Source organism: Empidonax traillii, unplaced genomic scaffold (genome assembly GCF_003031625.1).
Source record: "Empidonax traillii isolate 1590-97213 ecotype Southwest subspecies unplaced genomic scaffold, ASM303162v1 scaffold224:size737649, whole genome shotgun sequence".
NCBI lineage: Eukaryota > Metazoa > Chordata > Aves > Passeriformes > Tyrannidae > Empidonax > Empidonax traillii.
The window spans coordinates 685,587-700,826 of NW_020955417.1; the positions used below are offsets into that span (position 1 = coordinate 685,587).

The following is a 15,240-nucleotide window of genomic DNA, read 5'->3' on the forward strand; positions in this document are numbered from 1 at the left end:
TGCATGTATTCTATGCACAAAGACAGGTCAGCTTGCCTGAAAATCAGAGCAGGAAACCCAGTGTATGCATCCCTTCCCTCTGCTGACCCCCTGCGAGCTACTTCCACATCCTGGGTGGGGGGTGTGTGTGTGTGTGTGTGTGTGCGCTCAGCAGTTGCCAGCAGGCTGTCCAGAAGCAATGATCTCAGGCAAAAATAACTCCAAAAGATCTTTCCAAATATAGTCCCTCATTATTGGTGCTGTATCAGCTTCATTTCAAGCTGTGCCTGGCAGCCTCTCTCTTGTTCCCTTTCAGAAGACACTAACAGGCCTGAGGCACCAGGGCCTTTCTCTAGAAAGGGAGAACAGGGGAAACATACTTCAGCGACTTCAGATAAAAGAATCCTTGCTCTCAAATGTTTAACCTCAAAGGCTCTATAGTTAATCAGCCCTAAGCAGGGTGAGCTTGCCAGGGGCTGATGACACTGACAGGACACGGTTTCTTTCCAGGTACTGCTGCACACACTGCAAGACCACTCTGCAAGCTCTAAGTTTGGGCACGGTGACACGGGAAGCCATGTGAGGGTCATGGGTTAGTGTTGGTAAAACCTCACCCCATGCACCTGGAAGTGTTCAGGCTCACACAATCAGTTTGAGCCAGCTGCAACCAAGCTCTGTGTTACAACTGGATTTAAGCTTCACTGGGTGGGAGCTTTAACAAAACAAGGAAAAGAGAGGGGGTCTGTTTTTCTTCCATTTTGTGTCTTGGAAATTTAACTAACTGTCATACAATGTTGGCAAAATCCTGCCGTTTTACAAAGGAAGAGAACAGATTTACCCAGTGTGGTGTCTGTAGTAGCCAAAAGAAGCATAAAGCTGTTATCAGAGTGCATCAGTGGACTGCTTGGAAGTGCTAAGTATGGCACAGGTGCAGGGCAAGCCTGGTTAGGGACTGAGAAATAGGCATATTTACCTTTGAGCCATCTAGGGAATTCATGAGGCCTGCTAGCCAAATATGCCATTTTAAGGGATGTGATATTGCCTTCAAGCAACTGAAGACAAATTTCGGTGATCTGAGAGGACGACAAAGTCAGAGAGTGAGGCTCTTTTTTTTTGGATAGGAAAGTTCTTACAATGTGACCTTGCAGCTTCAACTCCAGGACATACAGATTGAGCAATCTCATCCCCTGTGGACAAGGATGAGAGCCACACTGGCCCAGAGCCACAGTGCCAGTCCCAAAAAGTGCACTTGCCCTCGTAAAATAGCAGGGTGTAAACTATACTCAGACACGAAATCTGTGGTTACTCAGTCTGGAGGGAACCAACCCAAATAAATCACAATGGCCACAAATCTGACCTACCACAGATGATCAGCTTGCAGCTGCAAGTTGTAGGGATCATAAGTAGACAGATGCTACATGTTGAGGTGAACCACAACTTAGGTTTGGATGTGATGCTAATGCTGCCCTTGTAGAGGGTCACTGTTAGGTGGGGGTTGCTGATGAAAACACAGCTCAGGGCGCAGTTGTTGCTATGACTCATGTTGTGGTTCTTCAGTGGGGCAATGAAACAGGAAGCACAGACCTTCCCAGGATATTCCATCTTGAGGTCAGAACATTGCTGAGGATGGAATCACTGTGGGTTCCTCTGCACTGCACTTTCTGCACACACAAACATGTAAACACCATCAAGACAGAGTCTTCTCCTGCACAAGCACAAACCTTAAAAAGCTTGGGTATGACATTTCATGACAAGGATCTTCTTTCCCATCAAGGAAAACCTAGGGAGGAGGAAGAATGAACAACACACAACATTACTGTTGGCATCTGACCAGCATACCCATTTCAACATGTAAACAAACACAAACTGCAAAGCAAGAAAGGAAGGAATTGGAAATCTCATTCTCCCATTAATCTGCTATGCAACTGTAAGCAAGCAATTAATTTCTTTGTTTCTTGGTCTGTAACTAAGGTGTCAGATTTTTGCTCCACAGGGATATATCAATGCCTTCTCTCACTAATGCCATTAAATTGTAAAGTGCTTTTTGGATATTTGGCTCCCAAGGCACTTTAGAAATGCATGATTAAATTACACCCAATTATAAACCAAAGCAGGTGATCTTATAAAGGAAGGGATATTGCTCTGCTGGTGTTGCTCTGAGTCATTAATAGCCTCCAGAATGCTCTGGGGAAATCAAGGGGAACCGCATGTACAATTTAATTTCCAGTGTCCACTTCAAATCTCACATTTTCAGCCTGTATTTAAACACATTTCTTGAAGTCTTTATTACTGCCTTTTGCATTGGCATGGGATCCCATCAGGTAGGTCCCTTGTATTCTAAATGTATCACTGTATGACAAAATTCTTTTATGAGAGAAAACAGCCTATTTCCTCCTTTTCTTTCAGAGTTTTTCTTCCATCTCATGTTTGTGCAAATAAACCTTATGACTTGCCATTTTTAATGAAGAATAGGAATTCACATCTGCTTGTGTCCTGCTGGTCCTGCCTGAAGACAGGCAGGCTGTTATCAAAGGAACACTGAGGGAGTTGACTGCAAGGCACAGCCAACCTAACTTTCCTCCATTCACTGCTCTTCTACACTTGCCTTCATGCACAGAAATTACTGAGGTTACATTAGACTCTGTAAAATCCAGGCCTACAGCACTTCCACACAAGAACACAAATATGGCCACATAACTGGACTGCTCTTTCTCAGATGCACACGTAGCCCAAGTAACATACCGATGGTCCAGTGATGTCAATCAGGAAAGGCTGACTGTTAAATACAAATTCACAATTTGACATCTCATTACTCCTTTTAGTGTACTACTCATTGTGTTATTTTAATGTATTGCCCATCACTCTTAGAGGGATTAGAAGACTTGTAGCAGCACATCGATAGGCTTCTGAAGAAATATATGCTTAATTTAGTAATGTATGTTAATATATATCTCTTTGATATTACTGCATTATTACACTAGGAATAGGCCAAGCAAACAAATTTGCCTTGGATCTCACCATTTAAAGTCTGCATTCTGCATTGCCCCAGACTGGGCAGAAGGATGACTTACCATTTTGACTTGAGCTGGGCCATGTTCAGTTTTGTCTGGGAGCAGTGCTGATGAGACATCTCTATTACTGATTAGACATGAGCAGGGAGCAACAGAACAACGGAGAAAGCATTTTCCTGATAGGATGAGCTCTGAATGTTTAATTTAATGTTCTTTTAGGATCTTCTTACAGTTTCTGGCCCTGAAGGACTGTCACACAGTCTCCTGCATGTAACAGATCTGTTTGCTTTTTATTTAGCAAACAAATCCTACTCAGACTGGAAATGTGCTACAAGACAAATGATTTGTAACACCAATCATCTGTTATGTCAAGACATGATAATATTACCCTCCCTTCACATGGATGGCCTTGACTGTGCTGACTTTTAATTTAAAAAGTATCTGTATGAACTGTTACGTAATGTGCTATATACACATGTAGCAAAAGGAAGCCTGGTCCTGAAGTGATTGCCAACAAATGGATGGGGTAAGACAGGAGGTATTCTTGTGTCTAATCTCCAGGTGGGCACCTGAGGTGCAAACCAGGTTAGTGATACACCCAAGGCCACACAGGGAGTCTTGTGTACAAGAGCACCCGTGTTCCTCCAGTGCTGTCCTGAATTTTTATGCTTACCTCTGTCTGCGGAGATGTACCATTGCTCCTGTGAATCCAGAGGGAAAGCACCCCTGCTGCAAATTCTGCAGACAGTGATTCAGAAGTTTTTTGTCCCTGAGAGCAGGGAGCAGGCTTGTGACACACTTATTGCTGTAGACCTCTGTGTCTGTGAACCACGTGGCATTACTGACATCACACTGCAGGACACCGTAAGTCTGCTAATGGTCTTCTCCATCTGAGCTGCGATTTAGGGTCATGGTGTTTGGGACTTCTTCAACCAGCTGCAGATTAGCGGAAAGCTGTGAATTAATGACCCCTTCAAGTACTAGTTTACTCTGTTTGGCACCCTCCTTTTGACCTTCTCTGGGCCAAAGAATTTTCACTTTAGCCTCTCCCTTCCAAAGTCCCTGTGTGTCTAGGAAAGTACTTCTACCCTGAGCAACCTGACGACCAATTTGCCCTGTGCATGTTGTTACCTTCTGATGAAGAAATAAGGCAAAGCACTCTAAAGAGATGACAAGTACAAAATATACTGCAAAGGTCTCTAAACCCCAAGAGTCTCTCTGAGTAGCCAAGCCAGCCTGCCTCCACTTGGCTGGCACAGACCCACTTTCAGTGGAAATGATGTCACCAGGCTGCTGAGGGGACAGACACTGTTGTGTTAGTCCTGTTATGGGAATTTGCCTGTTCAAATAATGGCATGAAAAACAAAGTAGCATTTGGGGATGTCTGTAAGCAGTAACTGCTTCCCTCTTTCCCTCCACTTTGGACAGAGTGAGCAAAGCCCCAGCAGTACCATCCTTATTCCTGGGCCCTGAACTATGTTGCTTCCAGGTTTGGCTCACCTAACTGGCTCTGAGTAGTGTGAAGGAAGAACTTGGGAAGCACAATGACAAGAGGCAGGAAAATCCTCACTGGGCAGGGAGTCTTTCTCCCCTTGAGTGGAAACAAAATTTGGATTGTTCCTGTGGCATTTTTTTTTTAGATAAAGGGCTGTATCATTGGAAGCATTCAAATTGGCTTTTTGTTTGTTTATTGTCTTTTTTTTTTTTTTTTTTAATTAAAAAGCAACCTTCCCAACCCTAGTATTGGTGCAGAAATTGTGTGAATTTTCCACAAGCAGAAAAATACCTCCTTGTCAAGACCCAGATGGAGGTGATGGAGGTGCCCAAGTTTTCTCTATACTGTATCTGCAACTTGCATTTGAATGTTGTAAAGGACATCTCCATAACTAGTCTTGAGGATAACCTTGTACAGGTCAGAAACAAATCACTGGTGCTGTGGACAAGGACTGGGTATGGTTCTTGTCCTCTCTCTTGCTGATATGCCTTCTTTTTCCACATCAGTGGTGGTGGTGGTGGGGAGCAGTGGCCAAGACAACTGCAACTGTAATGTTCTGCTTGCTGGCTCGGGCAGCAAAAGAAACAAACACCATCTCTGAGCACAAAAGGGATATCTGTGTCTGCAAATGCTACTTGTACATAATCAGCCTGATAGAAAAATGTTTCAAGGACACCAATCTGGGAGATTTTTTCAAGTTGTAAAGGCAGTGGCAGGCTTTGTCTCCAGAAAAGTGCACAAAGCTGGTTTGGCTTGGGAGATGCCACAAAACCTTATGTTACAGTTCATTAGTTTGATCATCCTGAAAGCTGAGGGAACACAGCTGGTTCAACAAGATCAACTTGTACAATTTGGACTGAGAGATGCTTTCTTACAGTGGGGCTGATTCTGCAGGGTCCTGTGGAGCTTCAGCTCATGTAGTAGTCCAAGCTTAAAAAAGAAGGAAAGCACATAAAAACTGCCATTAGCCTCTGCAGAAATGAGCCCAACATCCATGTAATAGAACTTGTACCTCAGACAAGACAGTTTTAGGACTTCAAGCAGTGTCTTTACAACCCGGTGACTCCCTTAGGTCACTCAAGGTTTAATCAAGAATGATTTCACTTCAGTTAACATGAAGTGTAGTTGCATGCTTGAAAAGTTCTGCTTCTCATGATGAATCAGAGAGCTTCCCCAATGTTTCGTGGTTTGTTGAACGCTGCTGTTCCAGTTGTAAAGGGCTGGGTTGTGCAGCTGTGTGTGCACAGAAGTCCCTCTATTTTACCACCACAGGCAGGTTTATAGAAAGAGCTGCCATAAACACAGTGAGCAGCTATGCAGGAACTTGATGAACCTAAAGCACTGTATGATTTTTCTCCAACAGTCAACTTTTAAACCAAAGTGACAACTGATGTGATAAAGGCCAAAAGACAACTACAGCCTCCGTAGCCCTGCAGATACTGTATTTCACCAGATGCCCAAGAAAACACCGATTGCAGGATTTTTCCTCTGGCAGGACACAACCCAGAATCTTACAGAAAGGATGTATGAATGTGTGGTGATGTCCCAGCACAAACCACCATGTGGCTCTTCAGCCTCACAATCGGATCAAACCTGGGGAGGTGGGAATAAAAGAAAAACAGACCAAGAGAGAAAAAAAAATTAAGAGAGTGGGGATTGCACAGAAAAGTAAAGCCGTTCTTCAGTCTGTTGAGTCATGCCTGAAGATCGGAAGAAGAAACCTTCAGACTGTTTCAGCAGAAGGCAATTAGTGCAAGGGTTGCAATATTGCCAGCTCTTCTCTTAATATCTGTGCAACCAGAAGAGAAACATTAATGCCTCGGCAATCAACTGCTTGCTGATGAACACCTGTTCTGGACAACTTCAGGTGAGGCTGGTGGAACAGGAATATTTAAAAACAATGTAAAAAATGTAGAATAAAAAAGTGTAATTTACATGTAAAATGTGAATGAAAACAAAATAAAAGAAGAGGCAGCTTTAATGCCATATTTGATGACTTTACTGTTCAACTTCTGCCACAAGCAGTATTTTTGTATAATGTCAAATTTAAGTCCTATACAATAAAGATTTAAATACTTTGCTGCCTCAAATAGTAAGCTATCCAGGGATTTCATGGCAGGTCATGATATCTTCATTCTCAAGACATAATTAGGGTACTTGAAGCATGAACTCTGATAATGTTATTTCAACTTCTGCATTCTGGCACCTGACTGCTCCTCCCATTCCAACCGAGGCCCGAAAGAATTATAATCCTTTTCCATACCACTGTATTTACAGCAAATGGCTGTTTCAAACATAATGATTTACTTGCTGCAGTACCTGCTGTCCTAACCCACGCTCAGATTACAGAATCCATGTCAGGAATCAGAGAATCTTCCAAAACTGACCTCTGTAACAACATCCGAGGTGAGACGTGAGAAGTTATATGGTGGAAAAAACAACTGCCATAACACCTGACACACTCATTCAGGCGACAGCTAAGCAAGAAGGATGGCAGAATGATTTAAGTTTGGCTCAAGGACTGCACAGCTTGTGCTGCTCTCCATCTCCTCTCAGCACCTTTGAAAACTGAACAAAATCCAGCAGAGCTGTGATGATAAATGTTCTCTTGTGCAAGATGAATTTCATAAAACTTTACAAAATGTGGTATATGTTAAAAACAAAAGAAAGTAACAGCTGACACATAGGAGTTCCTGCTGGATGAATACTGCAGTTCTTACCTGAAGGTGGCATTGCTAGAATTCCTTCTTGTAACTCCATTGCTTCTCCCATACCAGCTCCATTTCACGCCTTGGGTTCAGAATTAGTATTTGTCTCTCCTGCAAGCTTTCCATCCTGTAAGTGGTACTAGAGATAGGTGTCTTTGTTCATTTTCTCCACTTTTTGGTGTCCTCAGCTCATGTCTTCAGTATGTGTCCTGACAGCAGGAGAACTGTGACACACTACTGTACTCACAGGCATTTGCTTGCAGATGTGAAAACAGAACGGGTCCCATTTCAAGATGCTGAACCTGCAGTGGTTTGGGGTAAAAGGAACCTTAGTAAACAGAGAGAAAATTCTGTCCAACAAAAGAATGCAGTTCCTAACATAACACACACATGCAGACCCTGTTTCAAGGTTGGCCATTTAAGGAAAAAACTCCCACCATTTGGCATGGGACCATCTGGATTCAGCTTGGAAAGGGAACCTTCTACGAGCACTGCCCACCACTCATTTTCCACATGTGTTTGGAAGAGCTGTCTAGCATTACAGCATAAATTTTGCTACGTCTCTTTCTAGCTGGCTGGTGAGCTCTGCAGTACATTTCCTATAACCTGTTTTCTATGACTTTGAGTGCCTTGTGTCTCTTCTTGTTTAATAAATCCCTCTTACAGTTCTGTGTAAAGTGGTCAGGTGCTATCTGGACTGCTTGGATTACTGAATGTCCTTACTGATTGCAAGATCCTATTAATGTTCTTCAAGTTTATTTGCCAAAGATTACAGTACCCCTAATTAATAGTAACTTTCAAAAATACAAATCTTGTTTTTTGCTCTTTAGTCCACCTTGCAGCAGCCTCCATAATACGCACAAAGAGCGAAAGATGGATTATTAAAAAATTTGTATGTTTTTAATCAAATGAATAGGGAGCTGTGTGTCCAAATCCATATTCTGCTCTGAAAGTCTCAGCTAAAACGCAACAACCCTCCTCCTGGCATCAAAAAAGCCAACAAATGCAGCATGCCATAACAAACTTGACGCTAATGGCTTTTACAGAACTCTCATATGAGCACACAGGGTCATCAGGATGGTGCACATGGAAGGAATGGATTCTCCTAGGTCTAATGTGAGATAACGCAAGTCTTCAAACAGGAGAAGAATCATAGCTTCAGGCTTTAAATTGGTTTCGTGTTGTTCTCTGATGTAAAGGACCCTGAATGCTTTGCCATCTGAGTAACTATTTAACCTCAAGGCTCTTGTCTGCTCTGTAGAATTTTCTGAATTTTTAGCTATACTGGCTTCCACTCTTGGCCAGGTTTTTTTCTAAATTATGTGCAACTACTGAGGCCCACTTAATTATCTATTACAGGATTCCATCAATAGTTTAAGCTATTTATTGATGGCATCTGACAGTCTTTTGTTTGCAAAATGTTTTAGTCAAATAGCCATATAGAGAAAGAATCCTTTTTAACTGGCACAAAATAATATCTGCCCATAATAACTGCCCAGCAGTTCTGAGGCTGCTATAATCCTTTGGAGTTTATCTGTGATTTTGATCAGTTCAGAACCAGGCACAGATTCTTTACTACTAAAAATCTGGTATTAAAATAAAATAATGTAAGCAACTTCCATGAATCCCTCAAGAGTTTTCTCTTCTTTGAAAAAGGTTGATGGGGGACAGAAGAGCATAGTAATATTCATGAAAAATTATATTCTTTGTCATACATGCATGTCATACATGCAACCAATATGTCAGCATTAAGTACTAAAGCTATCTACACCTCAGAACACCTTCATCATGCTGATCTGTGCTGTTTGCATCTACTCAATTGCCCCCACGTGAGGATGTTTGACTGTGTCCTTGTTTTAATAGTTACATATTTTAAGTAAATATTACTACAGTTTTAGGCACTTGAAATTACATTTACAGTCAGCAGTACTAAGGCCTTCCTTAGCCTTTAGTTGAGTTATTAATACAATGCAGTCCATTGCACTGAGCTCACATTCCCTCAGACTTCAGTCCTAAAAATGCACAGATCTAGACATTGCATACTTGCAAAACTAGGCATTTAACAGTGCTGATGGGAACCTTTACAACAAGAGGTCTAGGACATGCTAGGAAGTCCAGGGTCTGCAGGGTTCACAGCTATCACGCAGAACTCATTCTGTATCCTCCAGAAAATCATCCACTTGGAATCTGGTACCTAGAGACACATATGTTGCAATTACACAACTCTCTAATCACTCATAAAAGTGTTCCCAAGAGGTCACTCATGTGATTTTTTTTTTTTTTTTTTACTGCTTTTGGACTGAGATAAACCAAGAAGAAATTTCAGCTCACAGACTGCTGGAGAAAAATATAAATTTCAAGGGTTCAGAAATCCACTTCACTAGGTCTACTGTATGTCTCTGGTGGTCTGCTCCATTTTCATCTCTCTCTCCCTAAGGTGCTCCATTTTCATCTCTCTCTCCCTAAGGAGGAAATGGAATTTTGATACATATAATAATAAGAAAAATGCATAATTTGCTTTCCACCAGATTATGGTCCATGGCCTCATTTATTCATTCATGCCAGGGAAAAATATCTTCATGTCTTCCTCCACTGACTACAGTGGGATTTTCCACAATGTAATGAACTCAACAGAGTGGCCAGGCCTTCCTCAATCTAAGCTTCAACTAAGGTTAAAGTTCCTGACCTGAACTGATGCCCAGCCTGTCCCTGAACAGGGATGGGCAGCACCCGAGGGCAACTCCCCCCAGACTGCACACTGAGTGAAATGGTCTGTGGTAAAAGAATATCCTTTTGGCCAGTTCAGCTCAGCTGTCCTGGCCATGCTCCCTCCAGCTTCTGCACCTGCTCGCTGGCAGAGCACAGGAAACTCAAAAGTCCTTTAGTAAGAAAAAGCACTACTTAGCAACAACTAAATCATCAGTGTGCTGTCAACATTGTTCTACAAAATCCAAAACACAGCATTGTACTACCTACTAAGAAGAAAATTAACTCCATCTCAGCTGAAATCAGGACAATAGTGTAACTGATTGCAACTTAATTAATATGAAATTCTAACATTTTGAAAGAGACAGAGGAAAGCATCCAAGAAAGAACCCAAATATTAACAGAAAAAGAAAAGCAATAGTCTCGTTAGTCAGATGCTGCTGCTGACAGGAACACTCCCATGTGTTATACAAGCTGTGCTAAGCACGGATCATATGGCTGCTATCTGATGGATACAACAAAATCAGTCATTTATTTAATTCACTTCTGGTCTAAGTCATGAAAGAGCAGTCAAATCTAGGTAGGGAGAAATGTAAAATATAGGTTCTTGAAATGAGGCACCCAAATCCATAGGTGAGACTTTCAGAGGTGCTGAGTGTTCTGACCTCTCATTGTTGCTTGTGGGTAACAAGCCCCTTAGGCAACTTATATGAGACACCTGTCTCAGAGGCTCTACACAGAAGAAAATCAAATTAGCACAGTACAATCAGAATTCATTGCCTCCCAGTTGTGTGCATGTGTTATATTTGTGTATAAATATATAAATGTATGTATAGCAAGAAGTCAAGGGGGGTAACTTTTATGTTTAGGTTTATTCATGGTCACAACATAAATAGCCTTTTTCTAAGCACTCTTTCTTTGCCATTTCTTTACCACAAAAGTGATACAAAACCCACTTCACTGGGGAATTCCAGTCCATAAAGTGAATATAGGAACAAGAGGTATCACAGAATAATTTGGGTTGGGACTTTTAAAGGTCATCTATTTCAACCTCCCTGCAGTATCTGAACTGTAGCTCCAAAAGATAGTTCAGCAGTATTTCCTAACCCAGTTAGTTTTCCGTAAACGGTTTGGGTTGGAAGGAACCTGAAAGATCATCCAGTTCCAATCTCTGTGCTGTGGGCAGGGAAACGTTTCACTAGACCAGGTTGCTCAGGGCCCCATCCAACCTGGCCTTGAACAATTCCAGGGATGGGGTACCCACAGCTTCTCTGGGCAACCTGTTCCAGTGCCTCACCACCCTCACAGTAAGGAATTTCTTCCTAACACCCAATCTGAACCCACCTTCCTTCAGTTTGAAGCCACTGTCCCTTGTCCTGTCACTACATCCCTCTGCAGCCACAGTGATTTTTCAGATTCAGCATAATGGCTCCACTGTCTCCCCTCACCAGGGTTTTGATTGGGAGTAACACAGTCATTGTCTCTCTCCATCATCATGTTCTCCTCCTCTGTTTCCTCAATACCATCCTTGATGTGACCTTGGGCATTGGTTTTGCCCTGACAGGCACCTCGATGCTTACAGTGCACTTGGTCTTCACAGTAATGCTGTATGCAGCAAAAAGCTCAAGATCAGATTCTTCAACAACTTGAGAATCTGGAAAGAACAGGAGACACTTGAAGGCTGCAGGTGCAAATGTACCTTGACATCTTTCCTGTGTCTGTGAATTTCCAGAAAAGATGGTCCAAAACAGGGCCCTCACTCACTTCTTCATATTTTTTTACTATAAGACCTCTGTATTTTGTGAAAGTCTTCAGGGACACTCAAAATCTTCAATGAATTTCTTGATTCAGTAAATTTAGTTCTCTTTCTTGTACAGCAAGTCAGCTGCCCTCCTTTAGTTGTTCACCTCAGCAGAAAAAGAGAGACCTCTGAGAAATAGCAAGCCCCAAAGCCCCTCACTAACCCAGGACCTGGAGATTTGTTTCCAGGCAGTTTCTCAGTTTTGTAAAGCACAAGAAGAAGCCCTTTTTGCTGTTCTTCCCTAAAGTCCCACTGGGATATATATTATGATAAGGATGGTAGAATCAAAGTTAAGTATTTGTTAGGTACTTCTTTACTTGCTTGCAAAGAAAATGTTCCCTCTTTCATTACCAAGTAATATGGGAAAATGATAATGGTGTTCTGCACACAATAAAAAACCCAAACCCAACAGGTTGCCAATACCTATAGGGAGCCTACAAGAGACATGGAGAGAGACTATTTACAAGGCCATGTAGTGATAGGACAAGGGGGAATAGCTTCCAACTGAAAGAGGGTAGGTTTAGATTAGATATTGGAAAGAAATTCTTTACTGTGAGGGTGGTGAGCCACTGGAACAGACTGCACAGAGAAACTGTGGATGCCCAATCCCTGGAAGTGTTGAAGTTCAGGTTGGATGGGGCTCTGAGCAATCTGGTCTAGTGAAAGGTTGGAACTGGATGATCTTTCAGGTCCCTTCCAATCCAAGCCACTCTGATTGCAAACATATTTGTTGTTTTTTCTTTTACTTCTGTCACACAATGTGTATTTTTAGAAATTGCAATTCACTGCTGAAAGTCATAAAAAGGCTTTCAAAAATAGTTTTGAATGCAGGAAAATCAACCCTTCCTATACCAAAGCTTTACTGTGGGTGTATTTTTATGCAATATAAGTATGATAAACATTCAGTGTTGCAGACACAGCACCCTGACTGCAGTTTTGTCACGCTGCCTGGGCAGCGGTCTCCATCCCTGCTGCCTTGATCCAGCAGGCAGGAAGAGGCTCATTGCCACGTCGAAAGCCCATCTGGCGCCATCTGCCTGCCAAGAGCTGAGCAATACACACATTTATCTGTTTCTATTTATAATTTCAGAAAAGGTGTTTTTCTTGTTGCTCATGACAACAACGTTTGAAGTAAAGGCTCAGCCCAAAACTCTTGATTACTGATTTATAAACACAGAATCTATGTTAGTGACTTAAAATCAACCAGTGTGACTGTTCAATTTTCTCTCCTCAGGGAACAAAGAGGCAGAAAGAGAGGTTTTGCTCATGCACACAGATTAGCCTATAAAATGTTACCGGCCCAGGTAAGGAGACCTGGTGAAACACTGATTCTGCAGGTGTTTGTGTACACCTGGTTAAGAACAGTAAGGAGATGAGGTGGCTATCTCCATTGGCAACTCTGCCCCCATGGCTTTGAATGTTTACCTCCCTTCATGCTCCTTCCCCAGTTTGTCAGGGATCAATTTGTGGATGGCTCCCTGCTTCACTATCCAAATCCTTTTCTAGTCTGTAATCTGACAAAAAGATCAGGGCAGAAAACAACCCACGTTGCAACAAACATAATTTCCAATTCGGTCCTTGAACCCTCTGATCAGAGCTCCCTGCTCTAAGATGTATAAGCGGTCAGGATTTCTGGCTCCTACTCTGATAAAATGCACTGTGATCTACGGACAAAATGAATTGAGCATTACATGGATCTGTGCATCTGCCTAGATGAGCCTCATGGCATCTACCAAAGGGTGTGCTTTAGTACACAGAGGATATATCTACTAATTACTCTGAAAATCAGAGACTCAGAGAGGGAGAAGAGTGGGTGGTGAGAAGCCAACCTTGTGGGAAAGAGTGAGAGCCTACAGGCTGAGAAAATGGGTTAGCAAATGTGAAAGCATCTCTGAAGGAGATTGTGAAGAAAAATTTTGAAAAAGCCAAGATCCAAACTAAAACTTCGTAAGACTGAGACTGGAGTAGACTGGGAAAGATTAGATCTGTTCTTGTCTGATCTGTCCATCTCTTCGTCCTTACTTAGAAGCTCTTTATCAATACCAGGCCAAATCCCACCAGGGTTTTGCAGCCTTTCATTATATTGATGATCCCATGGGCATTTTAACCTATTTGCCTTCTTTTTATAGTCCTTCTACCTTTGCTTCATTCAGGACAACACGGAGCTTGTCAAGATCCCAGTTAAGAGCATGAATGTCACACACTTCATGGTTGAAAATGTCATACAAAGCTCAAGTTGGAAGGGACCCGTAAGGATCATTGAGTTTATTTCTCTGCTTCTCACAGGACTACCCAAAACTAAACCACATGCCTAAGCATGGACCAGACACTCCTTAAACTCTGACAGGTTTGGTATTGTGGATAAAATCCCAGTGGAAACATAAGAACAGAAAAACTTCAGAATTGTGAACTGAGCACTTCAAACACCAAGGAGGTATTTAACAGCAGGGAGATCAAACAAGGACCAAAATGGACAGGTTCTCAGGATGAAAGCAGTTTAGTAAATTGGAAGAAATCCTGGGAAGAGGGGGGGATGGAGAAATGCTGCTCCTACGTAGTTTTTACCCTCTGTGTGTGTTCCCAGAAGGGAATGCAGCTATAGGAACCCAAAAGCGGAAGCAGAAGACTGCCCCTTGGCACTGCTCCATTCCCTTAACTGGGTACAGAGGAGCTGTCAAACCAGAGGAACAGTTCCTCTACTGCCTACACAGTATTTGTTTCTGAACCTGGACTCCATAGAGGGAAAGGTGAATCTATAACTAAGACAACAGACTGCAATTCCAGGGTACACAGCAGTCAGAGGCAGCTCAGACAAGGCTTCCAGGTTAGCTGTGCCACAAAGGGGTTTCTGTCCTAGAGGAGTGGTCAGGGTTGGCCCCCACTAGACACTTTCCCTTCAGGCCACCCTGGCCATGTCCTACAGAGGGCACTCAGACACCAGGTTTGGAACCCTTTCTCCAGGAGCCAGGACTTGCACAACACCAGTCACACTCAACCCTGACCAAAAAATCAAGCCTCACCAGGCTGTGCACCTGGAAAACCCAGGGTTTCCAGCCAAATGCAAGTAATAGAGTGACCTGGAGAGGCCTGTGGCTAGAGGAGCTCCCCTGGGGTCAGTACTGTTTAATTTACTCACCAATGACCTGGATGAAGGGACAGAGTGTACCCTCAGCACATTTGCTCATGACACAAAACCGAGAGGAGTGGCTGATACACCAGAAGGCTGTGCTGCCATTCTGTGATACCTGGACAGGCTGGAGAGTTGGGCGGAGACGAACTTGATGAAGTTCAACACAGGCAAGTACAGGATCCTTCACCTGAGGAAGCACAGCACAGGCTGGGAAGCAGCTCTGTGGAGAAGGACCTGGGGGTCCTGGGGGACAACAATCTGTCCATGAGCCAGCAGTGTGCCCTTGGGGCCAAGAAGGCCAAGGGTATCCTGAGATGGACTAGGAAGAGCATTGACAGCAAGATGTGGGGGTTGACCCTGGCCCTCCATTCAGCCCCAGTGAAGCCTCACCTGGAGTGCTGTGTCCAGTT

General features: G+C 42.9%; 1 protein-coding gene across 1 annotated transcript in view; it reads right to left on the bottom strand.

Moving 5' to 3' along the window:
* Positions 1-206: 206 nt before the first annotated feature.
* The window catches only part of IGSF22 (immunoglobulin superfamily member 22), a 23,524-nt gene continuing 8,490 nt past the window's right edge, over positions 207-15,240 (bottom strand). Inside the window, 14 exon segments of the mRNA XM_027887885.1 lie at positions 207-1,581; positions 2,722-2,755; positions 3,664-3,863; positions 4,831-4,909; positions 6,001-6,180; positions 7,124-7,280; positions 7,283-7,402; positions 9,300-9,346; positions 9,348-9,387; positions 11,348-11,431; positions 11,434-11,553; positions 13,064-13,214; positions 13,809-13,933; positions 14,837-14,977. Coding sequence (XP_027743686.1) covers positions 1,315-1,581; positions 2,722-2,755; positions 3,664-3,863; positions 4,831-4,909; positions 6,001-6,180; positions 7,124-7,280; positions 7,283-7,402; positions 9,300-9,346; positions 9,348-9,387; positions 11,348-11,431; positions 11,434-11,553; positions 13,064-13,214; positions 13,809-13,933; positions 14,837-14,977 — 1,745 coding nt within the window. The 3' untranslated portion in view covers positions 207-1,314.